Raw genomic sequence first — 11887 nt, forward strand, 5'->3', positions numbered from 1 at the left:
ACATTTTGGAAGTTGTCACTGTTGCTACTGCTCTAGTTTCTTTCCTAGAGACTACTCTGTCCCAGAGTTTGCAACCAACGACCTGATTACTAACAGCTGCCTACAAAAGCATCACGATTGATTTCGTTTTGTTAGGTAGCTGCTGCACTTGCATGCTGATTATGTTGCCAATGCAACACAATTGAGCAGGTCGTGGCGTCGTGTCGTATCGTTAATGGGACGTCACGTCCTGCAGTGGGGGTTTACGGCATCTGCTAATTGCGCCTCCTCCTCGCCCTAACCTCCGTCCGCATGGCATTGTTTGTCGGTGCTGTGTGCTGCTGGGCGTAATCATCTGTCGAAAGTTTTTGGTTGGTGAGAGATCTCGTTCAGAGTGTCCTGTGCAGGCCCAGCAGGGAGGAATCACGTTGCGTGCAGCGGAGCTACAAAGCGTCCGTACTCTACAATGATTACGATTATAAGTTTATAACCATAAATAATATAAATATATTATAAATAAATGGTCAAAGTATTATTTGGAAGGTCGTGCCAAATCATATCATGACTTATAAACATAGATCGAGGTACTAGTGCTCAGCAAATTTAAAATTACTTTGCAATTGCACTACTGAACTGCACAAAGATTTTGATTTTTTTTAAAAAAAATAAATACTGCACAATTACACAAACGTGCACATCAACAACTCTGCAGCTTTGCAAGGGTATGGAAAAGTAAACTAAGATATATATATGTCAACAAGAACCAGTATATTTTCCCACAAAGGCAGACATGGTGACCCCGTTGGATGGAAGAGGCTTCGTGTGAGGAGAATCAAGAGAGCAAAAGCCAAACGTGTGTGACCGGAGAGCTGAGCGTTTTCAGTGGCTGCCCTTTATAAACCACCAACAGGAAGAGGTATACCAAATACCCACTATGAATCCGTGATTCATGGCCTCATGCACCCTTGGAATCCCCATCACCCGTTTTTGGATAGGGGAGCGGCGGCACTGAGCCACCCAAATACAAATTCTGGCGGCCAAACCAAATAATGCTTTCCACTGGAATAAAGTAAACACTGACAATTTCCTTTCCTTACAAAAGAAACGATGAAAGAAACCACACAGAGAACTAAACAAGTGGTGGCGATGTGGACTTTATCCATGCAGGTTGAATGTAGGGATAGTATTAGTTTTCTGAGTTGAAAGGAAGGCATGAGAACGTGAAGCATACATGTATTCATTTTCTCCGCCATGAGCATAAGTTGTTTTTTTCTCGAACAACGCAGGAGAGCTGCATGTCAACCGAACAAAATAGAAAAGAGCGTACAACGAGTTCGGTTAAGGACCAAGACCCGAGTACAAAGGGTCAAAGACCCACACCCCCACACACTAAAAAAAGAGGAGTTTCCATGTTTCCATAATCCAGACTTCCCAAGAGACCAAAATAACTAGAGAGTTAAAGTCTTTTTTCATCTCCTTCGCCGTAGAACGTAAAGCTTTCCTCCACCAAATGGAAAAACGGGAGCCAGTAGCTGAGGGCACCAGGGGGAGCAGCTGCAAAGGTTGTAGGATCAGAGACCAAATCTGTCTTGTAAAAACACAGCCAACCAAAAGGTGCTGAATAGTTTCCTCTTCTTGATCACAAAAGGGGCAGACCTTCGGGTGAGGTGGTCCACGTTTGGCAAGACGGTTTGCTATCCAATAACGATTATTGATAGCTAACCAGATGAAGAACTTGCAGCGAAGTGTGCCTAGTTTTCCCATATCATTCTCCAAGGTGCAAATTTTATGGTCCCAAGAAAAAAGGCGGCATCAGCTGACTTGCTGCTATAAAGTCCAGACTGAGTTAGTTTTCACTTGAACTGATCAGCGACATCTTGGTGTAGAACCACTCCTTCCACATGATCTCAGATCTGAAGATATTCCACAAGCACGGGGACAGTAAGCGCGCATGTGATATCTGCCACCCAATTGCGGTTAAACAACGTCTGGGCCACCGTTCGTCTTCTGATAGCTCTTTTGGGGATAGCCTTGTACATATTAGGTGCCACTTCCTCTATAGCGTGGCTGTTCACCCATCTGTCTTTCTAGAAGCAGATGGTTTCACCATTACCTACTATGCAATCCACTGCCATGTTGAACATAGCTTGAGCTTTTTTGGGAACTTGAACTTGGAGACCAGCCCAAGGCCGGTTGGGGTCAGTTTTCTGAGTCCACAGCCAACGGATACAAAGTGCCCAGCCAAGTGTTTCAAGATTGTGAATCCCCAAGACACCATATTCCAACGGCCTCTGAACTTTTTCCCAAGACACCAGGCAGTTGCCGTCATTCGCCTTTTCATGGCCTTTCCAAATAAAGCCTCGTCTTCTCTTATCAATAGCTTTCAGTACCGACTTTGACATGTCCATTGCCATCAAGAAATAGATAGGAGTAGCAGTCAATACCACCCTTACCATCACCAAACGTCCAGCCTTGTTCATCAGGGAAGCCTTCCAACCAGGCAAGTGATCAGCCACTTTATCAATCAAGGGCAGGAGCACTTCCTTAGTGGGTTTGTGGATTGAAAGTGGCAAGCCAAGATAGGTGCATGGGAATTCCCCTGGATGAAAGTGGTACGGATATTATTCGTTTGTCCGACCGAAGGGGTTCAGGCACTCAAATGGTAAGTTCATATCCGAATCCGGATACTGAAAGTTGCATTTCTAAGATCCAAATAGGATGAATATCAATATTCGACACATCTTGTCACTATTCATATCTGAGTTCGATCCGGGAAAAAATAACTATTATTTGTATCCGTGTATATCCGTTTGTATCCGATCCATTTTCATCACTACTTTACATCACATTCTAAGATATCGGTAGTAAGATGCATCTCCTCCGAGCAGTGAATGGGAGAGACAGAACTTTGTCAGATTAGTATGAAGGTCCAAAGCATGGCCGAACAGATCAAGGATCATTTTGAAAACTTGCAGATCCAGCCTTTGTGGCCTTAAAAATACTACAGCATCTTCCGCATAAAAGGAGACCTGTGTCTCACCTCATGGACAGCAAGCGGTTGCAGCATGTTTTCCCTAGAAGCATACTCCACCAAAGAATTCAGAACATCCAAGACGAGAATAAAAAGCATGGGGGAGGGGGTCACCCTGACGAAGACCGTGATGATGAAAAATAGTCTCCCCCGGCTCCCCATTTACTAACAATCGTGTAGAAGAGGTAGATAGGATCAGGCATAACAGGTCCCACCACTGCTATCCAACCCCCAACTGCCGCATCACCTCTAGAAGAAAGGACCAAGAAACTGAATCGAAGGCTTTGGAGATATCCAACTTTAGGAGAATATGAGCGCAAGTTGTGGCCCAGTTTTGAGTGAGATATTTTGTACAATGTAATCTTAGCCTACATTTGTTCTCGAAAAAATCTTAGTCTAACACGACCAAACTCAACATGCAGCAACCGAGCTCTACATTTTTTTTCACCCTACAAGGGTTGGGCCCAGCAACATCATTCTTCAAAATCAAGTTATCATATAACTGGGCTCAGTGCTTCAATGTAGCATCAAACTTATGGGAGTAATGAAGCTGTCCTTGCTATAATGACGAAATAATACACATCACTAGAACGTTCAGCATCAGTTATGCAATCAGCACTGGGAAGCAGTCCTGCAGAAGCAGAAAGATTACAGTCAGGTGGAAGAATAGGAAAGGAAAATCTGGTCGGACTTATTATATATCACTGTCAGGATTAACCATGGCATACAAAAAGAATCCTGCCTAGAGCTGCCAGATGGCTTAGACCACAACTTATTGTGTTTGAGCATTGGGCTCTTTTCACAGCAAAATTCCAAACTTGATGTTAATTTTCACTTCACCGCCATTCAAGTTTATACAAGCAACAAAGGTTTTGATCTTGGATGACCATTTACAAAAGCAATATGGTTGGCAGGTTACAAATATCTTGACAGACGCGCTACAGTCGTTTTGGTATGTATAATCTCTAAGCCAAAAAGGAGCTAGCTAGGGAGCAGTGAGAAGAAAAATGTAAAAGGTTGGAATTGATGGGCAATGGCAACTAACATGTGAACTCATCGCCCAAAGCATCTCAGCACCGAGGACACAAGAGCAGATGATAGAAACTTCATTCCAGCGGATCCACCAGGGAAGTATGAGATGGCATAATATGCTAGAGCAAGGACCTGGTAAATACAAGGGAAAAGTGTGTTAGCTAAAAGCCATTATAAATTATCACAGGGTATCAGGGTCACAACTCCACAGGCACTCGAAAATAACAAAGCCCCGGACTGCAGTGCAACTGTGCAAGAGCTACATGGCCTAATCAAGTATTCATATTCATAGATTAAATGATTCTCTTCAAAGTTGTTTCTATCAGCTAGCAGGAAGAACAGAGGATGGTCCTATTTATGCTGAAAGGAGTGAAGGTGCCTATCATATATGAAGGTCTAGTAACATAGTGGAAGAGAATTGCAGAGTGCAAAGGATGTTATCACCTGAAGCACGGAGAAGAAAACAGAAAGTATGTAGCTATGAAGCACCATTGACACATAAATGGTGGCAACCATGCTGCCGACAAATCCCACAGTGAAAGGTAATCTCTGTGACATAAGGAAAACCAATTTCAGGAAATGTAGCACAAATGTGTAGTTCTTGAGATAAGATTCCGCTTTGAGCATCAGAAATCATAATATAAGTCATCAGATAAAATTGAATCCAGAAAACATGGTACACCAAGAATCAGTAAATGATCTTGTAAATTGTTGGAACCAAGTTATATGCTAAAGTCAATAAATGTGTATCGTCATCCAAAACCACATCAAGGTCAATGCCAAGAATACATTAGCTAAGGTTGCATGTTAATACAATAGAAACTTAGTATCATGCATGTTAATATCACTTAACCTAAAAAAACAAAGCACATTCAAACATGTACAGAAAATGTCTCTTCCAGTATGGTATACAATCATGCCAATGCATCTACAAGGCTGGTTTTCTGTTAAGGTTGTGTAAGTCTACCCACAGGCTAGGGCCGTTGTTTCTGTCAACGACCATAGCTGCTTCACAATTGAACCAGCACTTGATAGCCTATCCAATTATCAGTACCTCAAGGATATAATATGCTAATAAATTTGGTAATGTGATTTCCTTTTTACAATACAATGATCTCTGGGAAGGTAGCTCAATGGTACTTCACAAGATATTTCAGTGGCATACAAGGCACTGCCCCTTTTTCTTCATTACAAAAACATTGCATCACAAGAATAATGATATGCCCAGTTCATTGAGGAAGCATTTTGTTTACAAAACAAAAGAGTGACATAAAACTTCATATAATTGGTAGCAAGAAGAAGATCGGGCGAGTCTACAAGGAGGCTGCGGTTTGTGTTTCCGTTCACAACCATAACAGTCACAATTGGACACATACTTGATAGTTTATCAAATTACCAATACCTCAAGAATATGGTGTAATACAAAGTTAGTGAGTTAGCATGGTACTTTTACAAGAAAATTCAGTGGCATATAAGAAATTGGCCCTTTCTTCATATGATCTCAATGAATGATAAGAATAGTGGCATTGGGAATAAAAGTTTACAGGACAAAAACAGTACAGGCCATGACTCAGCAGTCAGCACTTCGCATTAATTTGTAGTGAGAAGAAGCAGCTTACGAGAAGGAAAAGTTTGTAAGACAAAAGATGTAATACCTCTTTGGAAATCATATGATAAAGCTGATTCTTAGGCCCTTTCAGCGCAAAGAATGATCCGATTATGAAGGCACATCCCGCCGTGAAACAGATTGCAAACTTTTGAGGCATTATCACCATGACTGGCAGGAATATTGTGAATGCAATGAAAACTAGGAATACGCCACTAGCAAGAAATAGACCAAAATACATGAGAGATCTGCCAGATGGAACACTGCTTGTTGTGGACTTAAAGCTGCCAGGCAACCCTTTAACGCCTTTTGAGACCCTGACAGATAAGAATAGTAGAACTCTATTAGTTAAAAAGAAACATCAAAGTTCAAAGCAAACGTGCTTACGTAGAGAAGATTAAGTGATTAACTAGCAAGAGAAGAGCCAAGGTCAATTTTTCAAGTGTGTTCCTTTCCTTTACCAGTGTTTAGTCTTTTTCCATTTCCCAGCCTTTTTTTGGAACTAAACAAGTAAACAGAATGCCTTTTTAAGTTTATATGAATTCAATGTTTAAACAGACCAACATGAATCTTAATGAAATATTTGCCAAAACAAAATAATCCTACACTGACATTGGCTAAAACCAACAAGGCACATGCCCTAATAAATTTGCTCTCCCTAGTTAAAGAACCCCACTTGCAATTGGAGACAACCATAGGAATTCCTGCTCTCGTGCTTAACCTAATGGCCCTACCAACTGAAACCCCATCCATTACATTCTGCTCAGATACGATCTGGGAACTGCCTACGATACTTTCGCATAATTAGTAAAATTGCAAGCAGAACTAAGCTAGGTAAGATCCTATTGCGCAGGCCCTAGGAGGATACTGAGCGCTGCAGGAGCCCTGGAGGGGCAAATTGTTCCTGCTCAATGCTACAGCTGGGGCCCTGGAGCGGCAAATTGTTCCTCCACTCTTGAAGCTTAACCTAATGGATTTAGTAACTGAAACCTCATCACAATCCGCGCAGAAACGATCTGGGCCGGGGACTGCCTACAATTCCTTCGACTGTGCGGTAAAATTGCTAGCAGAACTAAGCTAGGTATGATCCTATTGCGCAGGCACTAGGATGATACTGAGCGCGGCGCTAGCAGCACGAACAAGGAGGTGGGAAGAAGGGCGTGGGTTCACGTACACGCCGAAGGTGCCGGCGACGCGGTCGTTGGCGGAGCGGACGGCGGCCTCGATGTCGATCCCGAACCCATCGCCCGCGTCCTCGGAGGAGCGGGCGGCGGCGTAGGAGTTCCAGTCCGCGAGCAGCGACGGCTGGGAGGAGGAGGAGGAGGACGCCGCCGAGGAGGGCCCGGAGCCGGAGGAGAACCACTGCATCTCGGGCCCACACGGCCAGAGAGGAGAGGGAGGGAGAGAAGCGCACGGGAGAAAGGAGATGCGGGCTCTAGCGCCTACAAGGCTACCAGAGTACAAAACCTTTGCAAAAAAAAGAAGAGCGAGGCAACAGAGCTTAATTCCCACGGAAGGATGTTTCTTGTTTGGGATCCTGTTTTTTATTACTTCCTCCAGTAAAACAGAAGGGGCGATGCTGACATGGAGACTAATGTTTGTTCCTGTTTTTTTTATGAATTTTGCCTTATTGCTGTCCAATGTTTATAATTTGACAATCAACATCTTCTTTTGTTGAATTTATTTGTGCAAATGGCATAGTTAGGTTCAAGTTTTGTTTTACCTACATATTCGTAATCAGCAATCAATGCTGATTAAAAAACAACACACTTTCTTACTTCATGGCCTAAGGGAGTAGCTGATTAGCCCAAGGTGTTAGCTAGGCATGCACTGATGCTCGCTGCTCCAACACTGATAAAAAAAAAATTGCTACTGCTGACTAAGAGTAAACGGTCTACCATAGACGCGATCGATTATGATAATAGAATCTGGTAAAGAGAAGAGAGAAGTGTGTAAGTGGAGCCTCCAGTTAATAATCTGGTACAAGTATTTGACGCTTTACATCAGGTAGCATTTCTGCGAACTGTCCTCAAAATTTCTCAGTACTGTGCTGGTGAAACAGCAAAAGTGCCATGTGCAACATTTTCACAAATGTAGAACAACTGCACAACACAACTAGATTTTCAAAAAAAAAAAAGGCAATCCCTTGACTGATCCACCTTTAATTACATAAACAAACACAAAAGCCTTACACCGAACTTACAATGAGACAATTGTCTGTCTCCAGCGATCCTGGTTCACATACGGCACTAAATAGACAGCTGAATATGCAGGTCCGTATTTTCACACTGAAAGATATGTTTGCACCAAATATGCGCCCAAGATCCAAACACTGCAGCAACTCCGCAATGAAGAAAAAGCAGGCAATGAAGCGAGAGTTTCATCAAATCAGAATCAGCACTAGAAGGATATTGCAGAAATTGAAATGCACAATACTGAAATAACCAGATTTATATAGTAGAAGATATGTTTATTAGCTCATCTGAGGTGTTTGATTACAAAACAATAGCATAGCATCATATCATACATAAGCTGTCAGGCTGGCATGCAGCTTGTGTCTCTGTGAAGGTTCTGACATCTTCCTAGGAAGATCTTCATGACTATACCAGAGTTCCAAGATATTCGCAGTATCTGGACTCCAACATGACCATGTCTATGCCTGTAAACTGCAAAGTATAGAATAGAAGCCTTTTAATTAATAACAGATATGAGGCATGCAGTCTATTGCCAGGAAAAAAACTAACCCTTCAACTTTAATAATCTGTAAAATACTAAAATAATCTCTGTCATGTTGGGGATTTTATGGCTTGTGCTACTTGTGAGTTGTTTCATTCACAGCTATTAATTCTTAAAGAGTGAAACAACACCATGGACCTCACTAGGAACAAAAGATGGAGAATTACCTAATTACATAGCCATTTCTGCTTGTAGAGCTGCCAGTTCATCATCTTCGGCTTTACTACTCTGTGCAGATGGACGAGCGGACTGCTGTGCAGTAGGCACACGCACTGGAGCGGTGGTAGGAGCAGTCGTGGTAGGTGCAAGCAGTTCTGCCTCCAACTCCTCCCCCTCCAGATCCGCAAGTTCAGCTTCCAGTTCATCCTATTCAAAACAGAACAGGTTAGAATTTATTCGCCCTCTTTTTGGCAGGCACAAAAGCACAATGCATGCATGCCCATGGGTGTGTGAACGTGTGCACAAGAGAGGTACCTCATCAAAATCAGCCGCTGCTCCCATAGGTGCTGACAATAGATCCTGAATTTGTCTCATGTTCTCCATATTGTCATTGATTTCGTCCATGGTTTTGTCAACATCATCAATATTTCTGTAAAAGAAAATATGATTTTTTTTCAATAATGAGGAAAAAAATACAGCATTTCCAATTTTCCATAAACCAAGAAGCAGCAAAAGTGATAGCTTCTGTTATCTATTAGATTACCACCATAGGTGATACTACAAACCAAAGTACACAAGCATAAACACTAAAATGTAGCACGACTGCACGGCTGTACTGAAGTTTGTTACCAATGCATAACCATAGGAACAATAAAAACTGTCCATATTATATGACATTTCCAGATGTGCAACCTAAAAAATCAACAAGGTTTAGGTAGACATAAACTCTCATTTAAACTAGTTAACTCTTCTAAGACTTCTGCTGTAGACATGCTTCTATTTTCATCTGTAAGTTAAGTAGACATGCTTTGTTGCATCATTTCAGTTAAGAATCAGTGCAATAGTTGAAAACCACTGAAATAGTTATAAAATAAGATGATCTTGGTCCAAGTTAATATTGGTGACGACTAAGCTTTTGCAGAGATACATTGAAAAACTCAAAGGCATGATAATTGGTTCTAAAAGACATGGTAGTATCATATGATGTTACATACGTTGATTTGTGCATAGCTTTCATTGCTGATGCTCCAGTTCTCAACGCATCCACAGTCTCTGTTGTAGCTTTTGCGGCTTCTAGCATAATCATCTATAGAAAGGAAAGGTAAGGCAAGTAACACAATAAACCTTAATAATCACAATAAGACCCAGATGGAAAACAAACTAAATGATTATTTGTGCCTTCACCTGATCATGTATCCTTAGCTGGAAATTTCCAAGCTGCTCAATTTGTTGCTCATACAACCTCTTCCTCTTTAAGCATTGTATTGCGGCTACAACGCAAAGTTCAGAGGTAATAGTTCAGTCATTATTCTCATTAAAACTCAATCAAGTACAGAAGAAAGGAGGAGCACCATGGAATTGTGAGATTGATTCAGGAACATAATGTAGGATGGAATTCGATAGACACATATTTGGAATTTATAAGAATGGAGTTCTCTGGTACAGGTTATTAGTAACAATTAACAATATAGGTGCAAGAGATGTGCGGAGCTAATAACTGAAAATGAAACTCGGTGTGTCAGTGACAATTGGCATATCTTTATATTCAGCAAAACGGCATAGAGCACTGGAGAAAAGCATGTCTCCAAAAGTTCTAGCTAACCTATTATAAGAGTTTGTTGAACATCATATGATAAACTATTAATCAAACTGTGGTATGACATGAGGTCACCAAGTACGAAACCACACTAGCTCACTAGTAGTGCCAAACTAGGAATGCAAGCAGCTGAAAATTCATAAATAAGGCAGAATTGGGCCAAATTAAAATTAACATAGGAACCAATGATACTATCATTAAATTAGTGGTTAGACAACATCTTTGCAATAGCAGAAAAAAATGAACGAGATGGTAATTTGGAAAAGCAAAAACTCCAGAACTCCAGATTCTTGGAATTGTTATATTGTACCTCTCTTATTCTTGGCTTTGGTGAAATTCTTGGCCTTCTCAACCTCAAGATTTGCCTTTTTCACTAGCAAATTTTCCTTCTTTTCCAACATTTCGAGTGTCTGAAGCATATTAAGAAAGTTAGTTCTACAGAGACCAACTACAACAACAGTCTTAAGTCTTACATAGCTACAGGCTCTATCGAGAAAAAAAAACTCTTTATTATGAAAGAGAGAGCCACTCTAAAACCTACAAATTTCATCTACGCAACACAAAATAGTTGAGAAATTCAGTCGTGAGTACAGCGTTGAACTGGGCTTGCAAAATCATCTGTTGTTTGCATTTAAACCTTGCATGCATTGAATGATTCAGAGATTGAATCTGTCTAGCCCTGAAACAGCAGGAACATTCTCTTTCCACAAAATAAAACAAGCGGCAACCCTTACAGGCACAAAAGATTTAGCTTCCCCTACGCGTAGCATTAGTCACTGCTTAGAACAGAGGTAGGAATGTTCAGTAGGATTACTCCTCAAAAACAGGTTTAGATTGAACTACTACTGCAGGTTCCAATTACAGAAAAGCTACAGCTAATCCGATACACATCCACTTGCATAAAATTGACAAATCAACCAATCAACCTCTAAAGCTTAATCACCACATAAAGCAATAGCACATAAATTCCCCGCCGAGCAACCTAATCTAACACGAGCAAGGATATCAGCGATCGATTCATTCACCTCGTTTAGCTTGTCGAGCGAGGCCAGCGCGGTGGCCTGGCTCTGCTGCTTGGACTTCCCAAACACCTTGCCGAACACGCCCGACATGGTCGCTGCTCGCCTAGCCTCCTATCAAACCACCGCGACCCCGATCGGAACGAATCTGCGGAAGACCCAAACACAAGGGGTAAGGACCAAAGAAAAGAAGTATTAGATCGGATATTTGCCGGGTGATCGAGCAGACAGATACCTGCCGCGGGGTCGAGGAGCCCTCCTCTCCCTCTCCTTCCTCGTCGCAACTCGCGATCTCTACTTCGTCGGCCGGTGGGGGATCGTGGTCTCCGCCGTGCGGTGCGGGGAAAAGGGTAGCGGGACGCGGTGTTGGTACTTTTACCGGCCGGAGAAGGAAGATGGAGTCAGGCCGTCAGGGAGTCAGGATGGTGTGCGCGTGGCAGTGGCGCGACTGGCGGGCAGGGCCGAGTCCGGGCTGGTGGCTACCGAATGGGCCGGAACAAGTTGGGCCTAGCCGGATCAAATGGGATCAAAAGTATAGCCAGACCATCAAAACAAGCCCGGTACGGCCCGGAGCAACGGCCTAAGCTTGGGCCGAAGCTCATTCAGGCCGGGCTTGCCTCTGATTTTGCAGGTCCAAACAAATCAGGTCAGTCCGAGCCCGATCCGAAACATTAAATCAATTATTTTCGCGTTGAAAAATATTGGACGGTCCGCGCCCGACTTGAGCC

General features: G+C 42.4%; 2 protein-coding genes across 2 annotated transcripts; both read right to left on the reverse strand.

Moving 5' to 3' along the window:
• Positions 1–3281: 3281 nt before the first annotated feature.
• Positions 3282–7121, reverse strand: LOC117852179 (protein transport protein sft2). The gene is made up of 5 exons (XM_034734160.2): positions 6823–7121; positions 5698–5965; positions 4487–4591; positions 4056–4174; positions 3282–3641 (listed from the first exon to the last, which is right to left on the reverse strand). Exons 1-4 carry the CDS (start codon positions 7014–7016, stop codon positions 4064–4066), a joined length of 678 nt encoding a protein of 225 aa, XP_034590051.1. The 5' UTR covers positions 7017–7121; the 3' UTR covers positions 3282–3641; positions 4056–4063.
• A 963-nt stretch (positions 7122–8084) lies between these two features.
• Positions 8085–11556, reverse strand: LOC117852180 (vacuolar protein sorting-associated protein 32 homolog 2). Its single transcript, XM_034734161.2, has 8 exons — positions 11395–11556; positions 11166–11307; positions 10451–10550; positions 9729–9814; positions 9539–9630; positions 8859–8973; positions 8552–8750; positions 8085–8314 (listed from the first exon to the last, which is right to left on the reverse strand). Exons 2-7 carry the CDS (start codon positions 11250–11252, stop codon positions 8556–8558), a joined length of 675 nt encoding a protein of 224 aa, XP_034590052.1. The 5' UTR covers positions 11253–11307; positions 11395–11556; the 3' UTR covers positions 8085–8314; positions 8552–8555.
• Positions 11557–11887: the final 331 nt, after the last annotated feature.

This window comes from Setaria viridis, chromosome 4, assembly GCF_005286985.2.
Source record: "Setaria viridis chromosome 4, Setaria_viridis_v4.0, whole genome shotgun sequence".
Classification (NCBI taxonomy): Eukaryota; Viridiplantae; Streptophyta; class Magnoliopsida; order Poales; family Poaceae; genus Setaria; species Setaria viridis.